Source organism: Hyperoodon ampullatus, assembly GCF_949752795.1.
Source record: "Hyperoodon ampullatus genome assembly, chromosome: 6".
In the NCBI taxonomy this organism is placed as follows: Eukaryota; Metazoa; Chordata; class Mammalia; order Artiodactyla; family Ziphiidae; genus Hyperoodon; species Hyperoodon ampullatus.
Genome location: NC_136919.1, coordinates 44,411,751 through 44,433,664, shown reverse-complemented (window position 1 = coordinate 44,433,664; position 21,914 = coordinate 44,411,751). Strand labels below are relative to the sequence as shown.

The 21,914-nt window shown below is 36.9% G+C and overlaps 1 protein-coding gene across 6 annotated transcripts in view; it reads right to left on the bottom strand.

The window, feature by feature from the left end:
• Window positions 1–21,914, bottom strand: part of KIF27 (kinesin family member 27) — a gene marked incomplete at both ends in the record, with an annotated part of 87,765 nt that overhangs the window by 24,341 nt on the left and 41,510 nt on the right. For 2 of the 6 annotated variants that reach the window (XM_079705699.1, XM_079705703.1), the window contains 4 exons: window positions 4,574–4,789; window positions 10,481–10,657; window positions 13,274–13,387; window positions 21,162–21,359. In XM_079705699.1, the coding sequence (XP_079561825.1) occupies window positions 4,574–4,789; window positions 10,481–10,657; window positions 13,274–13,387; window positions 21,162–21,359 (705 nt within the window). The remainder of the gene's footprint in view (window positions 1–4,573; window positions 4,790–10,480; window positions 10,658–13,273; window positions 13,388–21,161; window positions 21,360–21,914) is intronic. The other 4 variants (XM_079705700.1, XM_079705704.1, XM_079705702.1 and 1 more) reach the window with 4 other exon arrangements.

Genomic DNA, 21,914 nt, shown 5'->3' with positions numbered 1-21,914 from the left:
CCATCGACAGACAAATGGATAAAGACGATGTGGTCCATATACACAATGGAATATTACTCACCCATTAAAAGGAACAAAATTGGGTTATTTGTAGAGACGTGGATGAATCTAGAGACTGTTATACAGAGTGAAGTAAGTCAGAAAGAGAAAAGCAAATATCGTATATTAATGCATATATGTGGAACCTAGAAAAATCGTACAGGTGAACCACTCTGCAGGGCAGAAATTGAGACACAGATGTAGAGAATAAATGTATGGACACCAAGGGGAGGAAGCGGCAGGGGGTGGTGGTGGTGTGATGAATTGGGAGATTGGGATTGATATATATACACTAATATGTATAAAATGGATAACTAATAAGAACCTGCTGCATAAAAAAATAAATAAAATAAAATTCAAAAAAAAACAAGAAAGGATTACCTAGTACACCTGAGCACAGTGAGCCCCATTATTTGTGAAAAAGACATAATTCTGCTGATAACTCTTTCTCCTGCAAAGTAGTAAGTTCATGTTTTCTGCAAGCACAGGAGCTAATATTTATTGCCATAAAACTGACATTTTATAAGACCTGTAAGTTAAAACAGTTTAGAAAGGTCACAAAAATAAATAAATAAATAAATAAATGTGGAAAGAGTTTGCCTTTATGTAATGGCTGAGAACAATTTGCTACAAATTTAGTTTCTGTAGTTTTGGATCTAAGTTAGGGAAGCACTGAGATAATGTAAGGCAGCATATCTATAGAACCCTGAGGATAGCCCGCTCTAGTGAGGCTCCAGCATATAAATATTTGTGGTTCCATCTAACCCAGCAAAAGGTTGTAGGCTGAGAAGATGAGGGGCAATGGGAAGCTGTCCCAGGATGAAGAATTTGCCATAACTCAAACCTTAGATTATCAAGAGTTGACTATGCTTTGTCACAGAGCACTGCTTTCCAAACGTACACCAGGGAGCTTGTAAAAATTAAGACTTCTAATTCAGCAGGTCTTGGTGGTGCCTGAGGCTCTGCATTTCTAACAGGCTCCCAGGTGATACTATTGCTGCTGGTACAGAGATCACACTGAGAGTAACAAGGATCTAAAGCAGTGGTCTCCAAACATTTTAGATCACAAATTTCCCATTAGTAAAAAACAAACACGACAAACAAAACCTTTTGAGCAAGCACTGCATGTATTTCTCTATAAATTATATGCATTTTCTAATGATAAAACATGAAATTTAAAAAAAAACAAAAAACATGAAATTGAAAATGTAAAAGATGAAATAAACATAGATATTCATATGTATTCTTCCTATACTCCACTTATTAGATAACTGCTCTGCATTATTAGAAAAATAGAGTTCAAATATTTTATTTTTTCTAAATTTTAGTTTCTGGATTTTACCCCCCCAAAAAGGAGGTGATTTGTCTATATTAAATTGTTGGGTAATCCTGTACTAGTATAGTGATCTAAAATCTTTCTATCATTTCCCATGAAGTAATACAATTAGAAAAAATATTCTGATTTATTGTGGAAAGAAAAAATAATTCTGAGCAAGTTTAAAGACATCAAAACAGCAAACCATTCCACCTAGATTTTACTGATGTCTTGTGTCACAGCAGAATCTCATGTTCCCGAACATCTGCTACTGGAGATCTATTTAGTACTATCAATCTTGGCGTGAAAACAGTGGTGAGAGCAGAGCCCATTTCAGAGCTACACTAAGAAGAACCAACCATGTGGAAGCAGGGTGCACAGACGCTCACAGGACTAAATGGAACCCCACCAATTGTAGGAGGCTCACCCTTCCCTCAAACAAATCCAGGGTGGCTGCCAAACAGGTATCATGCATTGTGCTGCATTTTCACCACAAAACATTACATAATGTTTTTAGTTACAGAATTCCCCATGAAATAGAAACCTAAATGTTTCTTGAAGATAAGAATTGACCCTATAGAAATGCAGATGGCCAACAGGCAAATGAGAAGATACTCAACATTGCTAATCATCAGGGAAATGCAAATCAAAAGCACAATGTGATACCACCTCACACCTGTCAGAATGGCTATCATCAAAAAGAACACAAATAACAAATATTGGTGAGGATGTGGAGAAAAGGGAATCCTCATACACTGTTGGTGGGAATGTAAATTGGTGCACAGTGGAAAACAGTATGGAGGTTTCTCAAAAAACTAAAAATAGAACTACTATATGACCCAGCAATTCCACTCCTGGGTACATATCCAGAAAAAAAAAAAACCCCACTAATTAGAAAAGACACATGCACCCCATTGTTCACAGCAGCATTATTTACAACTGCCAAGACATAGAAGCAACCTAAGTGTCCATCAACAGACGAATGGATAAAGAAGAATTGGTATATATATACAATGGAATACTACTCAGCCATAAAAAAGAACAAAAATTTTGCCATTTGCAGCAACATGGATGGACGTGGAGGGCATTATGCTAAGTGAAATAAGTCAGAGAAAGACAAATGCTATATCATTTATAGGCAGAATCTAAAAATTACAACAAACTAATGAATACAACAGAAAAGAAGCAGACTCACAGATATAGAGAACAAAATAGTGGTTACCAGTGTGGGGGGAGGGGCATTATAGGGGTGGGAGTATGGGAGGTACAAACTATTGGGAGTAAGATAGGCTACAAGGATGTATTGTACAACACAGGGAATATAGACAATATTTTGTAATAATTGTAAATGGAGTGTAACCTTAAAAATTGTACAAAAAATAAAAATTAAAAAGAGAATGGACACTCTACCACTCTGCAAACATAATTTGCTCATTCCCATCTCTATGCCTTATTTAACAGTGTTCTATCTAAAATGGGCTTTTCTTATATCTATCAATATATACCATGTTTTTCATAATCCAGCTCAAGATTCTGATCCACCAATGCTGCCTTAATTGAATCTTTCCCCAAATGATCACTGCATTGTTTTGTATAAATAATGTAATAAGTATAGCTTTATTACATTATCTATAACTTGCTTTTTTATGTTCTTCAGGGTTTAGAGTTTCTCATCTGTCTGTCTCCTCAGATGTAGTATGAATTCCTCAAGAGAAGCATAATGTTTTCTCCTTCTTTCTTTTCTCCCATAGGGCCCAGTAACTGTCCTGGGCAGGCAAGATTTCCTTAAATCCTCATATGTTTTGCTGAATCTAAGGCTCTCAGACCTTCACATCTGTAGGCTTGGGGCTCCAATTTAACAGCCTCAGGAGGACAACCTCATTCTGTGATCCTTGGCAAAGCTACCCCAATTAAGTTATAAAATAGGGCAGTAGAAGCTTATAATGTCACATATCCCCCAATCAAGGTTGTCTTCAATTTCTTTCATCAACTCAATGAACAATAATGTCATGAAATCCTTTCCCCTGTTCCTTCTTAACCAGCCCCTTTCACTTCTTGTCACACTTGCTTCAATCTAAAACACTACAAGATACATGATTCCCAGCCACTTACTTTCTCTCAGCAGCTTTCCCTTACTTTGGACATCAACTATAAATATTTGCAGAGAAAATCCAGGCTCAAAAGTTCATCTTTGGGGCTTCCCTGGTGGCGCAGTGCTTAAGAATCCACCTGCCAATGCAGGGGACAAGGGTTCGAGCCCTGGTCCAGGAAGATCCACATGCCGCAGAGCAGCTAAGCCCGTGCGCCACAAGTACTGAGACTGTGCTCTACAGCCTTCGAGCCACAACTACTGAGCCCGCAAACCTAGAGCCTGTGCTCCGCAACAAGAGAAGCCACTGCAATGAGAAGCCCAAGCACTGCAATGAAGAGGAGCCCCCACTCGCTGCAACTAGAGAAAGCCCGCACACAGCAACAAAGACCCAATGCAGCCAAAAAAAATAAATTTTTAAAAAAAAGTTCATCTTTGTCTGATAAAGTAATAAGGTATGGATACCACTGCCAACTGAAGTAAAATTTTGAAAAGACAAAGTCTGGGACAGTTTGCTAGCCAACAAATGAAACATCTTTTACATAGTTAAAAAAAATAAAGGTGAGAGAAGCCATATCCTCCCCTAAATGAAAAATCCTAAAAGGTGTTTTTATTGGGGTTTGAGTTTTATGCATCTACTTGGCTAGGACTTAGAGTGGAAGATGCTCCCATACTTTCTGAAAGAATTAACCCTTAATGCCCTAGACATCTGTTATATGTGATGAATTACCAAGTATCATTCAAGAAAGATACATAGAGAGAAGACAGGTACCCTCTTTGGAAGAAATGAAAAAAAGTGTCCCTCAAATCTTCTTCTGTGTTCTGTGATTTCAGATGAGAAACCCCAGCTGAGAAAGACCATACTCAAAAGAAACGTTAGTCTCCCAGTCCCTGGCAATGCCTGGAAGGGGCCACGTTCATGGACCTCTACGAGAGGACATCACAGTCTCTAGTCAAGCATGCCTCATGGCACCAAACAGGTGACAGGCAGACTCATTACATCTGACACAAGTCTCAAGGAAACAAAGTTGACTAGATTTATCATTTTTATGTTTAAGTAACAAAGATGAAGGAAATCATCCAAGTGATCCATCATATAGCACTTCTAGTTCCAAATCATACTGACTTACTTCAGGTGATAACACACTACCATTTTTAAGTTTCTCATCCACGCTGTTTCTTCGTCTCTGTAGCTGATCCTTTTCTTTCTGGAGGGCTTGAACTTGTTCTGAAATTTTTATTTTCTCCTCAGCTGTGCTGCTCTGAAGCTGCACATTCTTTTCAGACAACTCTTGGTCCAACAAGCTCAGGCGTGTTGATATTTTCAAACTATCTGTGTTTAAAGCCTAAAAAGACAATCAACCAGACACCCCAAGATCAGTTATAAGAAATCTAGACTGTAAATAAATTAGGAAAAACAGAGAGAAAATTACTAAGTGAACATATTTTTAGCTTTTACATTACTGTTTTCTCCCATGGATTTTTTGGGGGGGCTGGGGAGCTTCATTTTCTAAAATCTTAAGTTGAATGCCTTTTCTTAAAAAGTGGAGATTTTTCAAACAATGAATTTATTACTAAGTGTTGCTTGGCCAAACCAGACTATACAACACAGGTTTGAGAGGCAGTATTTTTCTTTTGTATTATTTTCCAAATTAAACTTTTCTTTCTTGGCCTGTTACATAGTAGAATTAATTATGCTAACATTTCCTAGAGGTTGACATTTGGTTTGTTGTTATTTAAACATACAATTTGTTTTTACTCTTATTCCATTCCGGTCAAAATTATGGCCAGTTAGATTTACGGTGATCTTCATTATGACCAATTTAAGATAATCTTAAAAAGAGTTTTTTGTCAAAGTAATTATATGTATATACTGCCATAAGGTTTAATAATGTTTTTAAAAAGCAGTCCCCTACCCGACCCTTTCGCCTGAGTCCTGGCTCCCTAGAAACAACCATCTTTAACCTTTTAAGCTATTTCTTCTGGTGTTTATGTCCATGTTTCTAAATAACATTACCAATTTTAGATACTGTCTGCTGACTATCTATTATGGAAGACAAGGATTTAGCACTCCTATGCCTCCTCTTCTGTACTTCCCCTCCCTCTATTCTCCCAACATAAGTTGTATTACAGTTTTTAGATAAACCAATGGTCAGTTTACATGATTTTGTGAATACATGAACATTTTGCCTGGAGCCTCCATCCTCCTGCTCCAAACTGGACTAGTTGTTCCTGGACTTCCTTTAGTATTATCCTGAAAATTTCCAGTTAGATAACATTTGCAGGATACTGAGTCTTCCTTTATCATAGCTTGCACCCTCATTTTTAAGGAGCACATCCTCTAGTAGCTTCCTGAGACAGGCTAGGTAGTAGATAATTTTTTCACCAGAAAATGTCCTTATTCTACCTTCCCATTTGATTGATAGTTAGGCTAAAAAGAGAATCCTTGTTTGGAAACCATTTTCCTTATGAGTTTTAAGACTGCTTCAGGTCTTTTAACTTATAATGAAGAAGGTTGAGAAGTCTAATGCCATTCTGACTCTCAAAATTTTCAAGTGACTAGTCTTCTATCTGGAAGCTTTCAGGATATATTTTTTCCTCTAGTGTACTCAAAACTTAACAATGATATGCTTTTAGTACTCTTTGCTGTGCCTGTGATAAGCTATTTCAACCCAGAGTCTTATATCTTAAGTGCTGGCAAATTTTTTGTATTATGTCTTTGATAATTTCCTCTTCTCCTGTTTTCTCTGTTGTATCTTTCTGGAATTCCTATTACTTGGATGATGGACTCTGTGGGTTTACCTGCCAATTAAATTTTATTCCTCCTAATTTCTATTTATCTTTTTATTTACTTTCTGAGATACTTCCTTGACATTATCCTCCAATCCTTTTAATTTCCAAAAGTTCTTTCATGTTTTCTTGTTTTATGGATAGAGTATCATCTTTTACCACCTTGAAGATAATAAGGTTTTTTAAGAAGTTTTTTCAGCTCCTTGCTCTATCTCTAATTTATTTGAGCTTCTTTTTTTTTTTTTTCCTTTTGTTTTGGCCTCTGTCTTTAATGTTAGTAGCCTTCCTGAAATATCCATCACACTTAAGAGTCAGGTATTAAAATCCTGATAAACTGTGGTGGGCAAGATGTGTCACAATAGGATATATCTGGGATCTGGCCACTTAGTTGGGGGCTCCCAAATGTAAATTTTGTAAGGTCTTTTTTTCTGGGACTGTTTCAGAAAAATCCACCAATCTTCTGCTGGGAAGTATAAGTCTGGCTGCCAGCATTTTGGGATCCAAGTAGGGGTTAGGAAATGGATATCTCAGGATTCAGACTTTCATTCATTCCCTGTTTATTTTGACTTACCCCGGCCCTCTGCTGTACCTGGTTCAATCTTCAGAAAATAAATCATCTAGTCCCAGAATCAGAAAAGGATGCTTTCCTGACTATGCCCTGTTTTCATCCTTAGGCCTCATTCCTGCCGTCTAAAAATCATGGTCCCTTCATTTCTGAGTCTTTTTCATGTTTATGTGAATTATATCTCATAAAGCTGTTATTGAAAAAAAAAAAAAAAAGCTAAAGTTTTAACTTGGCTTGGCTCTCATTGATGTCCCTCTTCTAGACATTTGGATTTCAGCTTCTTCTGTTCTGCTAAGTCAGTAACCACTTATCTATCTGCTTTCCATCTTACATTTTTGGGTAACTTTTTGTCCTCTGTTGTCTCCCCTACTGTTTTTTCCCTTCATGGGTTTATAGTTTTTTTGAGTAATAGCTTTACTAAAATATAGTTCACATACCATACAATTCACCTATTTAAAGTGTATAATTAGATGGTTTTTAGTATATTCACAAAGTTGTGCAACCATCACCAGAATCAATATTAAAACATTTCATCAGCCCCAAAAAAGAAACTCCATGCCCACTAGCAGTCATTCCATTTCCTCACCAAGCCCCCACCCAGTCCTAAGTAACCAGTATTCTACTTTCTGTCTCTATGGAACTGCCTACTGTGACTGGCTTCTTTCACTTAACATAATGTTTTCAGGCAGGGTTCATCCATGTTGTAGAATGTATCAGTGCTTCATTCCTTTCTATTGCTGAATAATATCCCATTATTTCATTTATATATTATCAGTTGAAGGACATTTGGGCTGTTTTCATTTTTTGACTATTATGAATAATGCTGTTATGAACATTCATGTACAAGTTTTTCTGTGCACGTATGTCTTCACTTGTCTTGGATATACACCTAGGAGTGGAATTGCTAGGTCATTTGGTAATTCTATGTTTAACCTTTTGAGGAACTACAAGATAGTTATCCAAAGCAACTGCACCATTTTACAATCCCACCAGCAGTGTATGAGAGTTCCAATTCCTTCATATCCTCACTAACACTTATTATCTATTTTTCTGATTATAGCCATCCTAGTGGGTGTGAAGCAGTATCTCATTTAAATTTTGGTTTGCATTTACCTGACGGCTAATGAGGTTGAGCATCTTTACATGTGCTTATTGGCCATTTGTAAATCTTCTTTGAAGAAATTTCTATTATATCCTTTGCCCATTTTTTAATTGGGTTGTCTTTTTATTATTCAGTTGTTAGAGTTCTTTATCTATTCTAGATACAAGTCCTTTATCAGACATATGATTTGCAAATATCTTCTCCCATTCTGTGGGTTATCTTCTCACTTTCTGAATAACGTCCTTTGCATCACAAACATTTTTAATTTTGATGAAGTCCAATTTACCTAATGTTTCTTTTGTTGCTTGTGCTTTAGGTGTAATAGCCAAGAAACCATTGCTTAACCCAAGGTCACAAAGAGTTATACCTATGTTTTCTTCTAAGAATTTTATAGTTTTAGCACTTACATCTAAGTCTTTGATTCATTTTGAGTTAAATCTGTATATGATATGAATATAAGCTTTTTTATATCATGTTTCTTGTTTGAAATGCATATGATCGCATCTTATGGTAATTCTTAAATACTGAAAAAATATGTAATATTCTTACAACTTTTGTTTTAAAAGGAACCCAGAAATATGTCTCAAGTTTCTCTTCTGTTTTATTAAAACAAACTTCAAAGAATCAATTTTGCTATGATTTCCTGCGGGTTTCCTTTATTTGCACTCTCTGCTTACCTCAGTATGTTCTGACTTCCTAAATATTACATCTTGTTGAAACTAGAAAACCACTATTTTCTTTTCTTTTTTACCCCCGTATCTTGAAGTAAATGTATTTCAGAAATAAGAGTCTCCTTCTTATTCCTTTTTTATTTTTTCCTCTTTTTTCTTTTGTGATACAGAACACATCATAAAGGTCCCAGGTATTTTCTTCTATTTATTCACTTGATACGTTCATTTGTTAACCTCCTTTGCTGTCATTTACATGGGTCTTTTTCGGGGTTCGCAGCTTTTAAAACCTGACCCTGACAGCCAATGTAAACAAGCTACCTGGATGTAGCACCAGCAACTAGGCTGGTTGGAGGGGCTGCCCCTACCCCAATGTCCAACAGCCTGCTGCTAAAAGCTATTTCAACATGTTTGGGGAACAGAGGACAGAGCAGAGGTTAAATAAGTGCAGGTCCCCATGCCTGTCCACCTGTTATACTGAGGTGGAGAAGTTAAGAACATGTCACCATCACCTCAGATCCCGGTGGTCTGGATGCTGGATGACAGGCAGGTTTAATAAAGGGCAGGTCACTGATCTCTCTGTTCCATGACTCAATATTATAGACTGACCCCAGACTCAAGGCCAGCTGGAGGCAAAGGTTTGTGTAGACAGTCCTTGTCAAGTCTGGGGCAAGCTAGGTTCATTGTTAGATGCTAATGTTGCTACTGTTATTACCGAAAGTATGTATATACCTAATATATATATACATATATCCAAAAAAGCTTCTCCTGGGTCCTTCTACTTCCTCCACAATCATTCCTTTTTCAAAACCTGAAATTGAGGTGAAGTCCTTCATAAAACCACTTCTTTGACTGGCTCAGAGAACCCAAGTCCTACAACAAAATTTTTTGTAAAGATACCCTTGTCTTTTTTTTTTTTTTTAATCTTTATTTATTTATTTATTAAAAAAATTTTTTTTGGCTGCATTGGGTCTTCATTGTTGTGCATGGGCTTTCTTTAGTTGCAGCGAGTGGAGGCTACTCTTCGTTGCAGTGTGCGGGCTTCTCATTGCAATGGCTTCTCTTGTTGCGGAGCAAGGCTCTAGATGCACGGGCTTCAGTAGTTGTGGCACGTGGGCTCAGTAGTTGTGGCTCGCGGGCTCTAGAGCACAGGCTCAGTAGTTGTGGTGCATGGGCTTAGCTGCTCGAGGCATGTGGGATCTTCCCAGACCAGGGATTGAACCCATGTCCCCTGCATTGGCAGGAGGATTCTTAAACACTGTGTCACCAGGGAAGTCCCCCTTTTCTTTATAATTAGAAAAATAAACAAATCTTCATTATACAAAATCTTTTTTCTTTTATAGGAAACCTGCAAACCCCTAACTGTGAGTTGTAAGTGATAGATCGTTTTCAAGTCTATTCTTCCAAATTATCAATGTTCACTCTACAGCATCAAATGGTACAATTTATTTTTTAAATATCCACTAAGGTTAATAATAGAGGCTGCCAGGGGAAATGGTGAATTATTGCTTAATGGTTACAGAGTTTCTGTTTGAGGCAATAAAAAGTTTGGAAATAGACAACAGTGATGGTTGTACCACACTGTAAATGTAATTAATGCTGCTGAATTGTACACTTTAAAATGGTCAAAATGGTAAATTTTATGTTATGTATAATATACTACAATTTTTTAAATACCCCAAAAAAGTTAATAATAAGTAAATCATACTTGGTAGAACATTGAACATTTTACTTCAAAATAGATTTTAGTGATAGTCATTAAATAAGCACTTATAAGCAAAATACACTGAAAACCAGAAAAGTTTTCTTTTGATTTCTAACTTTACAGTGGTATGATTTACTTCATAGAGAAAAATAAATCCTAGTTTATAAGGCTTACAACCAGAATCAAAGAGCATATTAAATAGAATACCTGACTAGATCGTAACTTCTTATTTTCCAGATGGCTCTTCTCCTGTAACAGGGACTCCTTCTTACAAACTATGGCCTCCCGTTTCTTTAAGTCTTCTTCCAGCTCCTCTAATTCTTGGCGTTGGTTCAGAACTTTCTCTACTTCTTCGTCTAACCATTTCTTTTGCTCATCCAATTTCTACATTAAAATTCCAAAGAAATGTTATAATTTGTTTTTCTTCACCATAAAATTTATATGGTAATAATATAACTTCAGATTGACTAAAACACCTTAAATGAACATTTAAAAACTATCTGGAATACCTTAAATGAACAGTGAGAATAATAAAATAGTGACTGTCCAAAACTGTCAAGAAATAAGTGGTTCTAAGTTAACATCTTTCTGTGTTGTTTTATAAGGAATTAAAATTTATTCCACAAATATGTTTGAGTCTGAGATTTTTCAGGCGTCAGGACAGTTTTCTTTATATTGAGAGTTAGTTCTGAGAACATGCTGGAAATCTTCTCTGTTACAGAGGTGCACACCTCTCTCACAGCACTAATACTCCTGATTGTTCTACAGTCTTTCTCTCCTACTTGAGCTCCTTGACTGATTGCAGGGACAGTGCTTTTTGCCTCTCTAGCTCCAGTGCCTGCTCTACTGCCTGGCCCATGATTGGCTTTCAAAAAAATATTAAATGAATTCTTGATTCAATCAATCAACTAATGAGGTGAATAAATGAATACACCTTGTGGAAGACATAGATGATGGAGTAGGGAAATCCACTCTGCATTGTAGCCTCTCAACATCAAATAATTACAAAATAAAATAAATTGAGCTGTAAAGATTTCCAAAACAAACATCTCAGTGTTCTCTTGAGTTAAGGATACCCAGAAATAAGTACAAACAAAAATGTGAATGGAATGACTGTCCATGATGAACTCTACCAAGTGCCCATCTGCACTGGCACATAGTAATGAAGCAATGCCACCTAAATAACAAATAATAAGAAAACAAATCAATATAGTACTATTTTCCAGTTCTTCTCAAACTTGATAAAAACTGTCCCTAGAAATCTATATTACAACAATAAGACAGTAAATATGCATGAGAAAAAGAGAGCAAAGTGGCCAAGGCAAAGCAGGTCCAGAGCTATGTAGTTTTCCATCCAGACCTAGACAGTATGGTCCTATAAGCAACAGCACATCCAAATAATATTGAGGCCTAAAATAGCAGCTCTACAATTATTAGGAACAGGAAGCATATACCAGAGCAACTACAGAAATACTTTAGTTTTGTTATATCCAGCTATACCTTAGAAACTCCATATATGAGACCCTATGAAGACTAGCAATTAACTTAAAACATATTCTACAAACATTTCTTGACTGTGAGTGGGGTTTGAAAGATGAATAACAGATATTTTGTAAGCTCCATTCCAACAGGAAAGAAACCAAAAAATTATGACGGTTGATAATAAATGTTGTATACAGCTAACTCCTAGGTACTATGTATGCAAAAATGGAAGGAGGGATCGGTTCTGTCTGAGAAATGGAAGAAATGTCAGTGCCAGCCTCACAGAGTAGGCAATATTTTAGCTGTGCTTTGAAGAATGGGTAGGAGTCTGCTAACATAATACAGGTTTTTTAAGGGAAATAATAATAAATGAATGGATTTTTCTGCATTTGATATAATAAAGGGTATGATTTGTGCAATTCACTGTATCTTAGTAACTTTTCTGAAAATTTCTTATTCTGTCTTTTCTTATAATAAATATTCCTACCACACAGTTCCAATTTTAACTACTCTTTTCTTATAAGAGAGCTTCATAGCAAATCAATGTCCTATTAAAAGCTCTTTGGATAGTCATGTTGATTAATTTATAATCTTGTTCTTGTTCCTGTTTAGAGTCAAATTCTGGAAAATGTTTTACAACATTAAAAAGCATGAAGGTTTTTGTTTGTTTGTTTTATTATTATTTTTAACCCGACATAATCAGTGCAAGCTGTGGGAATCTATTATTGTATTCATTTAAAATTTAGATCCTTAACATTTTGAAAAGCAGGTCTAACTATTCTATGCATTCCTACCTCACCTACTCCCCCACATACCCTTCCACCCAGAAATATTACCAAGCATGTCAGTGAGAGAGCTCTTCAACTAATTTCTAAAATATACTAGTAAAATAACTGAGAATACATTCATGTCCTAAATTTTACTATTAAAATATATAAGATTTAAGAAGAGAGAGCAAATAAATTTTTCAAAATTAAGGTGATGTATTTGCATTTGAGGGTAATTACAGTTTTAAGCACAGTAATCATCTTTAAGACTTTTAGAACTGCCATTTCTAATTTACATAAAATTAAAATTTTGTTTCTTTGAACTCTGATATTAATCTATGGATTTCATTTTTTAAATGTGGCACTAAAACAATAGCTTTTTAATATATTATATATGGTGCATATACAATTTGGTTGTGCTTGAGTAGAGAGCTCTTACCTTTAGAAATATATGTTTCCAGGCGAATAAACGAGCCTTGACATGGGAATAAATACAATCTAGTTTTCATGTTTACATTCCACAACATTCAGATAAACCCATTTCTACTGAAATAAGAATACAGCACATTTCCAGATGGGAAATTAATTTTTTAATAACACAAAAAATTCAGAAGAAATATTAGAAATTTTGTACTCGAGTGGCAAAGTCTAGTGTTTGAAGATTTTATTCAGAGTCCACCACTTTTTACCCCTACTTAGACAATCATCAAATTGAAGAGAAACCAGGAAACACTAAATAGAATCGACAAACCTGGAGTTGGTCTATACTTCCAAATGAACCTTTTCTCCTCTTCATCTTAAATGCATCAAGGTCCTCAGCTTTCAGTTTTAGACCTTCTTCCTGTTCTGTTTTTAATTGTAGTTCCTATAGGAAACAGGAATTGAAAACACCTTATTGCTTTTACTACATGGTCATCATTAAATATTTATGCAGATAATCATTTTAACATTTACTTTCTTAGTTGCAAAAAGAAAGAAAATGAGTAAATGAAGGTTGGGGCCATTTAAGAAGAAAATAATGTTAGCCCCTCATTCAAGCAATAAAATCTCACAGTAAAAATCAGGATTTACTAGAAAAACTAGGTATTTTTTTCATTCTTTGCCAGTGTTACAAATTTGCATAACAGGGATAAGAGTATGAAAATTATAAATCTGCTCTTTTCCTCTGCCTTTCTGAGTTCATTACCTTCAGTTAGTCCACCCAAAGCACCCATCTGCAATGGGGATATTAGAATTTATCACAGGAGAAATGTAAAAAGAAAAGTTATATTCAGTTTCCAGCATTCAAAAATCAGATTTTGCAGCATGAAAATAGTCTTTCAAGACTGATCATGGTCCTCTGAAGAGTATTTTCCAAATTCCTTTAGTTTCCATTCACATCTTAAGAGTCAAGTCAAGAGGGCCCTTGTGTTCTACTGGGGTTTAGAGACGATGTTGCCATCCACCACCAAAGCTTAGCAGGAATCAGGAAGGAGGCCATGAACTCAAAGTGAACTGGTCCGCACTGCTATTTCTTACTGGTCCATGATGGATAAGTACAGAAATTAAAAGTAAGTGTTTAGAACCTTTTACAACAATTTAACAGAAGAATTTTATGTCTGTTGAATCTAATAATTAAAAGATAGACTTGTATATTTTAGTTTTTATTTCATTTTCCTATTAGTTCTTATTTTACAAAGGTATTGGGCTGTAACAAATGAATAATAAAATGAAAATTGTATCTTTTCCATAGGTAATTTCAGAAGTACTAATAAAAAGTAAGTAAAAGGGAAGTCTACCATTTTCCAGCCCTGGAAATGGCAGAAAGGAGAAAAGAGACAGTAAAAAAGATGTGTGTGCCAATTTTCTTCTCTCTGAGTTTTGGCCCAGAAAGGGGATGATAAATAAAGGTATCACTGAGAGCAGACGGAGAAAATGAGGACTGCAGTGCAGAGGCCTCACACCCACATGGATCTGCCCAGTCTCGCTGAAAGAACAGAGAAGTATGATCAGGAAACAGAGACTAATTGGACTCCTTGGCCTCAGATGATGAGGATCCTGAGTTGAGAACAAATAGGGGTCAGTTATTGTGGGGAACTGACCCCAAAACTGAAGGTGAGGACAGGTCACTGGGCTAGCAAGCTAGATGGAAGATCTAATAGTCTCAACAGGGATTTATAATGCCATTAGGAGATGAGATGAAGCCAAAGCACCTCCAGGCTCTAAGCTGAAAGTGAGACCAATCTATGAACTATACTGGCTTCACATCAAGTGCCAGCAGGGAAAGGTGAACAAGAGAGAGCAGATTCCAGCCAGTCACATCCAAGGACCAAATGAAACTCATAAAGTCCCTTCCCCCTCAACACCATGTGATGCAATAAAGCTACACACCTGAACACCACATATACCAGACTCTATCTTTGAGAATCAGGGGGAGGAAGAGGCCAAGAGACTGAATATTCTTATTCAAGAGAACTGAGAATTATTTGAAGGAAATGTTTAAACTATCAGAATAAGGTTTGGACAGACTGGTTATTTGGTTAGTTCCCGTGATATTTCCAGAAATTCTCGTGACATGGTTTGGGCAGGGCAGGGTGGGAGGGGTGTCATAAGGAACACAGGTCTGCTATGGACTAGATAAAGAAATTTTCTATGCCCACTTGAGTTGAATTATGAGTGCATTTGGACCCTGTTATATTTACTACCCATTAATTTTTCATGCTTCCATAGTTCTAGTTCACAGTTATAATTTAGCCCCTGTCACAGTCACAGCAACATCAGGATGCTGAAATAAAGGCACCTTATACTGGAGCTGACTGCCTACTATTCTTATTCTTCTGCAAATGCTTTGAAAGTGTACTGCAGGTGGTCTAATCCCCTCTTTTGCATGTTGCTCTAGACATTATTACCTTTACCTTATATTGTAATCTCTATTAAAATAGTAAAATAACTGTCTACCAGGTACTGTGCTATGCTTTTTACATCTATTTAATTATCCCATTTAACCCTCACAATAATCCTATGAAACAGATACCATTATAAATCCCATTTTATAGATGAGGAAATCGGTGCTTAGAGAAGTAAAAAGCCCAGGTCACATTTCAGGGGTTCCCATACCTTTCCTTTATAGTTCATCCATAGTCTTCAGTTAAGAACTGCTGCTCTATGGAGAACCTATGCAGAAGTCATAGTATTCTCTGGAAATGGTTTAGTCAAGTGAAAAATGGAATGTTAGAGAGTTAGCTCCAAACAGAAGACAAGATAACCCTTAGGACTCTGAGCAGGTTTTGTTTTTGCATGAAGTAGTAGAAACTTCAATATATCTTTGGGGCAGACTGTTCCTTTTTCTGGAATACTCATTCTCCCCTTAAATGGGCCATATTTCCCTAGAATGAGAGAAGGAACAAAATTACCCTAGATAAGAATGTAAAAAGTTTAAGTTACAGGTAGAGTTGCATTTCAGCAGACTATGCATTCTGCTCAAAAGTATTTTTCTTTTCCCTAAACATAGATTTAGAGAGTGCTATATCTTGTTGGTTTAAGCCAGGGTTCATGAGAGATGAGAAGCTGAGACCCAAAGACCACAGGACTGACAGGCAGGCCTGATCCTCACACTGGAGGAAGGGCAGCAACAAACAGACTAGGCTGTTGGCAGTGAAATGAGAATTGAACAGATTCAAGATATTTAGAAGACTCAATTTATAGGACTTTGTGGTTCATTGGATATGCATAATGAGGAAGAGGACAGAGTCAAGGATCACTGCTAAATTTCTAGCCTACCCAACTGAATGCATTGAAATGTCATGTAAAGTACACTGGAAAACTATATTTTCTCCCCCATGAAGGGAGCAGGGAGGAGGAATAGTGGGGAGATAGGTAAGGGAATTCATCTATAAGACAACCTAATAAAGATGTCAACGGTTGGATATATGAATCCAGAGCTCAAATGGCAAATCTGGTATTAAGGATTAAATCTGGGAGTTGTCAGAGTTAAACTGCAGTCATGGAAAAAGACAAGGTGAGAGGTCACCCAGGACAGAGTATGGAAGATACGAGGGCATAGGCTAGAGCCCTCAGTAATTCCCACAGGTAAGGAAACGACAGTGTAGGATAAGCTAGCAAAGACAAAGAACAAGCAATCAGAGAAGAAGAAACAAGGTGAGTATAATTTCACAAAGGCAAAGGGGGAAATATTTCAAGATGGAGGGAGTGGTGAACTATGGTGGATACATCTGAGGTATGACAGAGAGAGCACTAGTGAACTTCTCAAGAGCTTTGAAGTAAACGGTACAGCCAAGACCCAGAAACCAGACTGGAGAGGAGAAGAGAACAAATGAAAGGAAAGGAAGCAGAATCAAATATAGTAAACTTTTCCAAGAAGTTTGGTTATAAAGGGGAGAAGTGAGAGAGAGAAGTATAAAGTTGAAGGAGAGTAATTTTAGGATGAGAAAAGTCTAAGATGTTTAAAGAAAGAATCTAGGAGAAAAGGAAAAGCTGAAAATACAGGAAGAGAAAAAGACAAATGAGATAAAGCACATAAGTGCTTAGCACAGTACTGACTGAAGACAAATAATAGATATTATTTACTGCTATAATAATGATTATTACCATTATTATTTAGAATGAGTAACTCAAGGAAATTAAGAAAGCAATTCCATTTATAAAAACATCTAAAATAATAAAATATCTGGGAATAAATTTAACCAAGGAGGTAAAAGACTAGTACACTAAAATTATAAAACATTCTGAAAGAAATTAAAGAAGATTTAGATAAATGAAAAGATGCCCCATGCTCATGGATAGGAAAACTTAATATTGTCATGATGCCAATACTGCACTAAGAGATCTACATAGTCAACACAATCCATATCAAAATTCCAATGGCCGCGGGCTTCCCTGGTGGCGCAGTGGTTGAGAGTCCGCCTGCCGATGTGGGGGACACGGATTCGTGCCCCGGTCCAGGAGGATCCCACATGCCATGGAGCGGCTGGGCCTGTGAGCCATGGCCACTGAGCCTGCATGTCTGGAGCCTGTGCTCTGCAACGGGAGAGGCCACAACAGTGAGAGGCCTGCGTACCACAAAAAAAAAAAAAAAAAAAAAATCCAATGGCCAGGACTTCCCTGGTGGTCCAGTGGTAAAGAATCCGCCTTCCAATGCAGGGGACTTGTGTTCAATCCCTGGTCAGGGAACTAAGATCCCACATGCCTCAGGGCAACTAAGCCCACGCGCCACAACTACTGAGCTTGCGCGCCTCAATGAGAGAGCCTGTGTGCTGCATACTACAGAGCCCACGCACCCTGGAGCCCACGCGCCACGACTAGAGAGAGAAAACCTGCATGCCACAACTAGAGAGAAGCCCACATACCACAACTAGAGAGAAGCCATTGCGCCACAACAAAGAGCCTGCACCACAATGAAAGATCCTGCATGCCTCAACTAAGACCAGATGCAGCCAAAAAAATAAAGAAAATAAATAAATTTTTAAAAAGTGGATCTACAGAGAAAAAGCCAAGAACAGATCGTCATAAAAGGAATAATTTGAAAATAAAAATTTGTTGAGTGCTGCTGTAAAAAAAAAAAAAAAAAGAACTATGCATTAAACACAATTAAAGCATTAAAAAAAAAATTCCAATGGCCTTTTTTGCAGAAATGGAAAAGCTGACCCTTAAATTCATGTGGAATTTCAAGAGTCCTCAAATAGCCAAAACAATCCTGAAAAAGTACAAAGTTGGAGGACTTACTTCCCAAAATCTACTGCAAAGCTACTGTAATCAAAACAGTGTGGGGCTTCCCTGGTGGCACACTGGTTGAGAGTCCGCCTGCCGATGCAGGGGATACGGGTTCGTGCCCCGGTCCGGGAAGATCCCACATGCCGTGGAGTGGCTAGGCCCATGAGCCATGGCCGCTAAGCCGGCACATCCGGAGCCTGTGCTCCTCAACGGGAGAGGCCACAACAGTGAGAGGCCCATGTACTGCAAAAAAAACAAAAAACAAAAAAACAAAACAGTGTGTACTTGCACAAGGATAGACATATAGACAAATGGAATAGAACTGAAAGTTTAGAAATAAATCCATAAATCTACAGCCAATTGGTTTTTGACAAGGGTACCAAGTCCATTAAACAGGGAAAGAATAGTCTCTTCAATAGATGGTGCTGGAACAACTGGATTTCCAAATGCAAAAGAATGAAGATGGACCCCTACCTCACACCATATACAAAAATTAACTCAAAATGGACCAGGAACCTAAATATAAGAGCTAAAACCATATAACTCCAGAAGAAAACATAGGGGTAAATCCTTATGACCTTAGATTTGGCAACGGATTCTTAGATATGATACTAAAAGCACAAGCAACAAAAGGAAAAATAGATAAATTGGAATTTCATAAAAAATGTAAAACTTTGGTGCATCAAAGAATATTATCAAGAAAATGTAAAGGGCTTCCCTGGTGGTGCAGTGGTTGAGAATCTGGTGCCAATGCAGGGGACACGGGTTCGAGCCCTGGACTGGGAAGATCCCACATGCCGCGGAGCAACTGGGCCCGTGAGCCACAACTACTGAGCCTGAGCGTCTGGAGCCTGTGCTCCGCAACAGGAGAGGCCGCGAGAGAGAGAGGCCCATGCACCACGATGGCTCACTGCAACTAGAGAAAGCCCTCACACAGAAATGAAGACCTAACACAGCCATAAATAAATAAACAAACAAACAAATAAATAAGAAAATGCAAAGATGATCTACAGAATGGAAAAAAATATTTGGAAGCCGTGTATCTGATAAAGTTTAATGTCCAGAATACATAATGAATTCCCACAAGTCAACAACAAAGAGACAACCCAATTAAAAAGCAGACAAAGAACTTGAAAAGACATTTCTCCAAAGAAAATATACAAATGGGCAATAAGCACATGAAAAGGTGTTCAATACCATTAGTCATTTTGGAAATGAAAATCAAAACCACAATGAGATTCCACTTCACATGTACTTGGATGACTATAATAAAAAAGAAACAGAAAATGACAAGTGTTGATGAAGATGCAGAGAAATGAGACCCCTCATACATTGCTGGTGGGAATGTAAAATGGTGCTGCCACTATCAGAAACAGTTGGTGGTTCCTCAAAAAGCTAAGCATAGAATTAGCATATGACTCAGCAATTCCACACCTAGGTATTTCAATTCCAAATTGAAAGCAGGCACTTGAACAGTTACTTCTATGCCAATGTTTATCACAACATTATTCAATAGCCAAAACGTGGAAACAACCCAAGTGCCTATCAGATAAATGCTGAAACAAAATGTTGTGCATGCATGCAATGGAATATTGCCCAGCCATAAGAAAGAATGAAGTTCTGATATATACTACAACATGGCTGAACCTTGAAAACATGATGCTAAAGGAAAAAAGCCAGATACAGGACAAATATTGTATGATTTCACTTTTATGAAATATCTAGAAGAGGCAAATTCATAAAGAGAGAAGTAGATTAGGGTTACCAGGGGCTTGGGGGGAAGAGGGGAAAGGGAATTATTGCTTAATGGTTACCAAGTGTCTATTAAGGGTGATGAAAAAGTTTTGGAAAAAGATAGTGGTGATGGTTGCACAACACTGAATGTAATTAATGGCACTGAGCTATACGCTTAAACAAAGTTAAAATGGTCAATTTCATGTTATATTATTTTATAAAAATCAATAATGTAATATACCAAAACTCACTGTATGCTTTACATGGGTGAACTGTATGATATGTGAAGTATATCTCAATAAAGCTGATTAAAAAAAAAAAGAATCAGTAATTTGGCTTAAATGCTCTTTTAAGTTCCCTTCCATCAATAAATTCTGTCATTTTTTTTTAAGGTCTGAGAATATATTATTTTCCAAAGTTTAAAATCTAGGAAATCTCCAATTATGTTCCAAACCTTGGGTCTGGCTTAACATTTCAACAGAACAGAGCCTGGTACACAGCGCTAGGTGTTTGTTGTTGTTATTATGATCATTATCATCCTTCTCTTCTTCAAAAGAGCCCTACTGAGGCAAGTATGATAAGGCCATCTTAGATAAGAATAAACAGACACGGAAAGGGTAAGTGATTTTCTCAGTAAATGATCTAGCCAGGAACTGAGAGAGTTGGGATTGAATACATGCAAGCCTGGCTCCAGAGCCCAGGCTGACACCACTAGTTCCTCCCCAGCCCAATCCATTCTGTAGAACGGCTGGGCATACAGGTCTGATCACTTTTCTGCACACTATGAATGAAATGGTACCATTTTACCTTGTACCTTTTTCTATGCTGCCGCATGGACAATGCATGTCAAAGCACTTTGAAAATGGCAAATCCTATTCAAATGTTAGATATTTTTTTAGAAAGTCAGCTTTATAAATTTGTGATTTGACAGCCTCAACTGAAGTTAAGATCCTAGTTACAGAAATTATCATGGCACTTTCTTTTGGGAAGTCAAAGCCTTCAAGACAGTACTCAGAATTCAATAAATAGCTTTTACTATGTAGATCAACAAAGTTTTAAAGTGAATGAGGACAGCAGCCAAGGACAGGCCAAGGTGAGATACCTCACAAGCCAACTGAATCAAGACCTTGGTTACATTAGCTCTGAGCAATTGAACATTTCATATTATGCTTAGCAGGAAAGTATGACAATATTACTTTGATTTTTTGTTGACCCCGCTGAATTTCTGCATCCAGTTGCTTCCTTTTCTCATTTTCTTCTTGAAGTCTTTTTTGCAGCTGTACCTTTTGATGTTTCATGTGATCTACATTCTGCTCTAGTTCATTAGCACGTTTCTCATTTTGGATCGACAGTGATGCCAATTTCTTACTATTTTGTTGCTTCTTCTGTAAGACCTGGGATCATATGGAATATTTCAAAATGAAAAACTGCACCTTTCATATCCCTCCAGTAAACTTAAACTTTTCATTTAATGACGCAGGTAGGCATTTTTGCCTAGATTTTAATTTATTCTTGATAGTTTCACAACTGTTTTCTACATTTCTAATTTACAGTCAAGCAAATATCATAATTTTCACCAGATATAAAGAATAATGAGACTTCCTGGTGCTGACAGCCAAACAGAACAAAATTGACATCGTTGCTTTTTTTATTGTTTTAATTTTAAAATATTTTATGTACATAATAAAAATTAAAACAATACAAAACTAAACTTATATTTAAAAAGACTCTTCTCTCAGATGCCTAATCTACCTGTCCTGTTTCCTGAAACAAAATTACCAATTTCTTAAATATTCCTTGAGAAATAATTTATACGCACATAAATAACTTTATGTTCTAGGTAGACTATTCTCCACCTCCCCTTATTTTCTGTTTAACGTATCTTAGAAGTGTTTCCTCATAGATTTGTTCTTTCTATATGACTGCATAGCATCCCACTGTGCTCATCT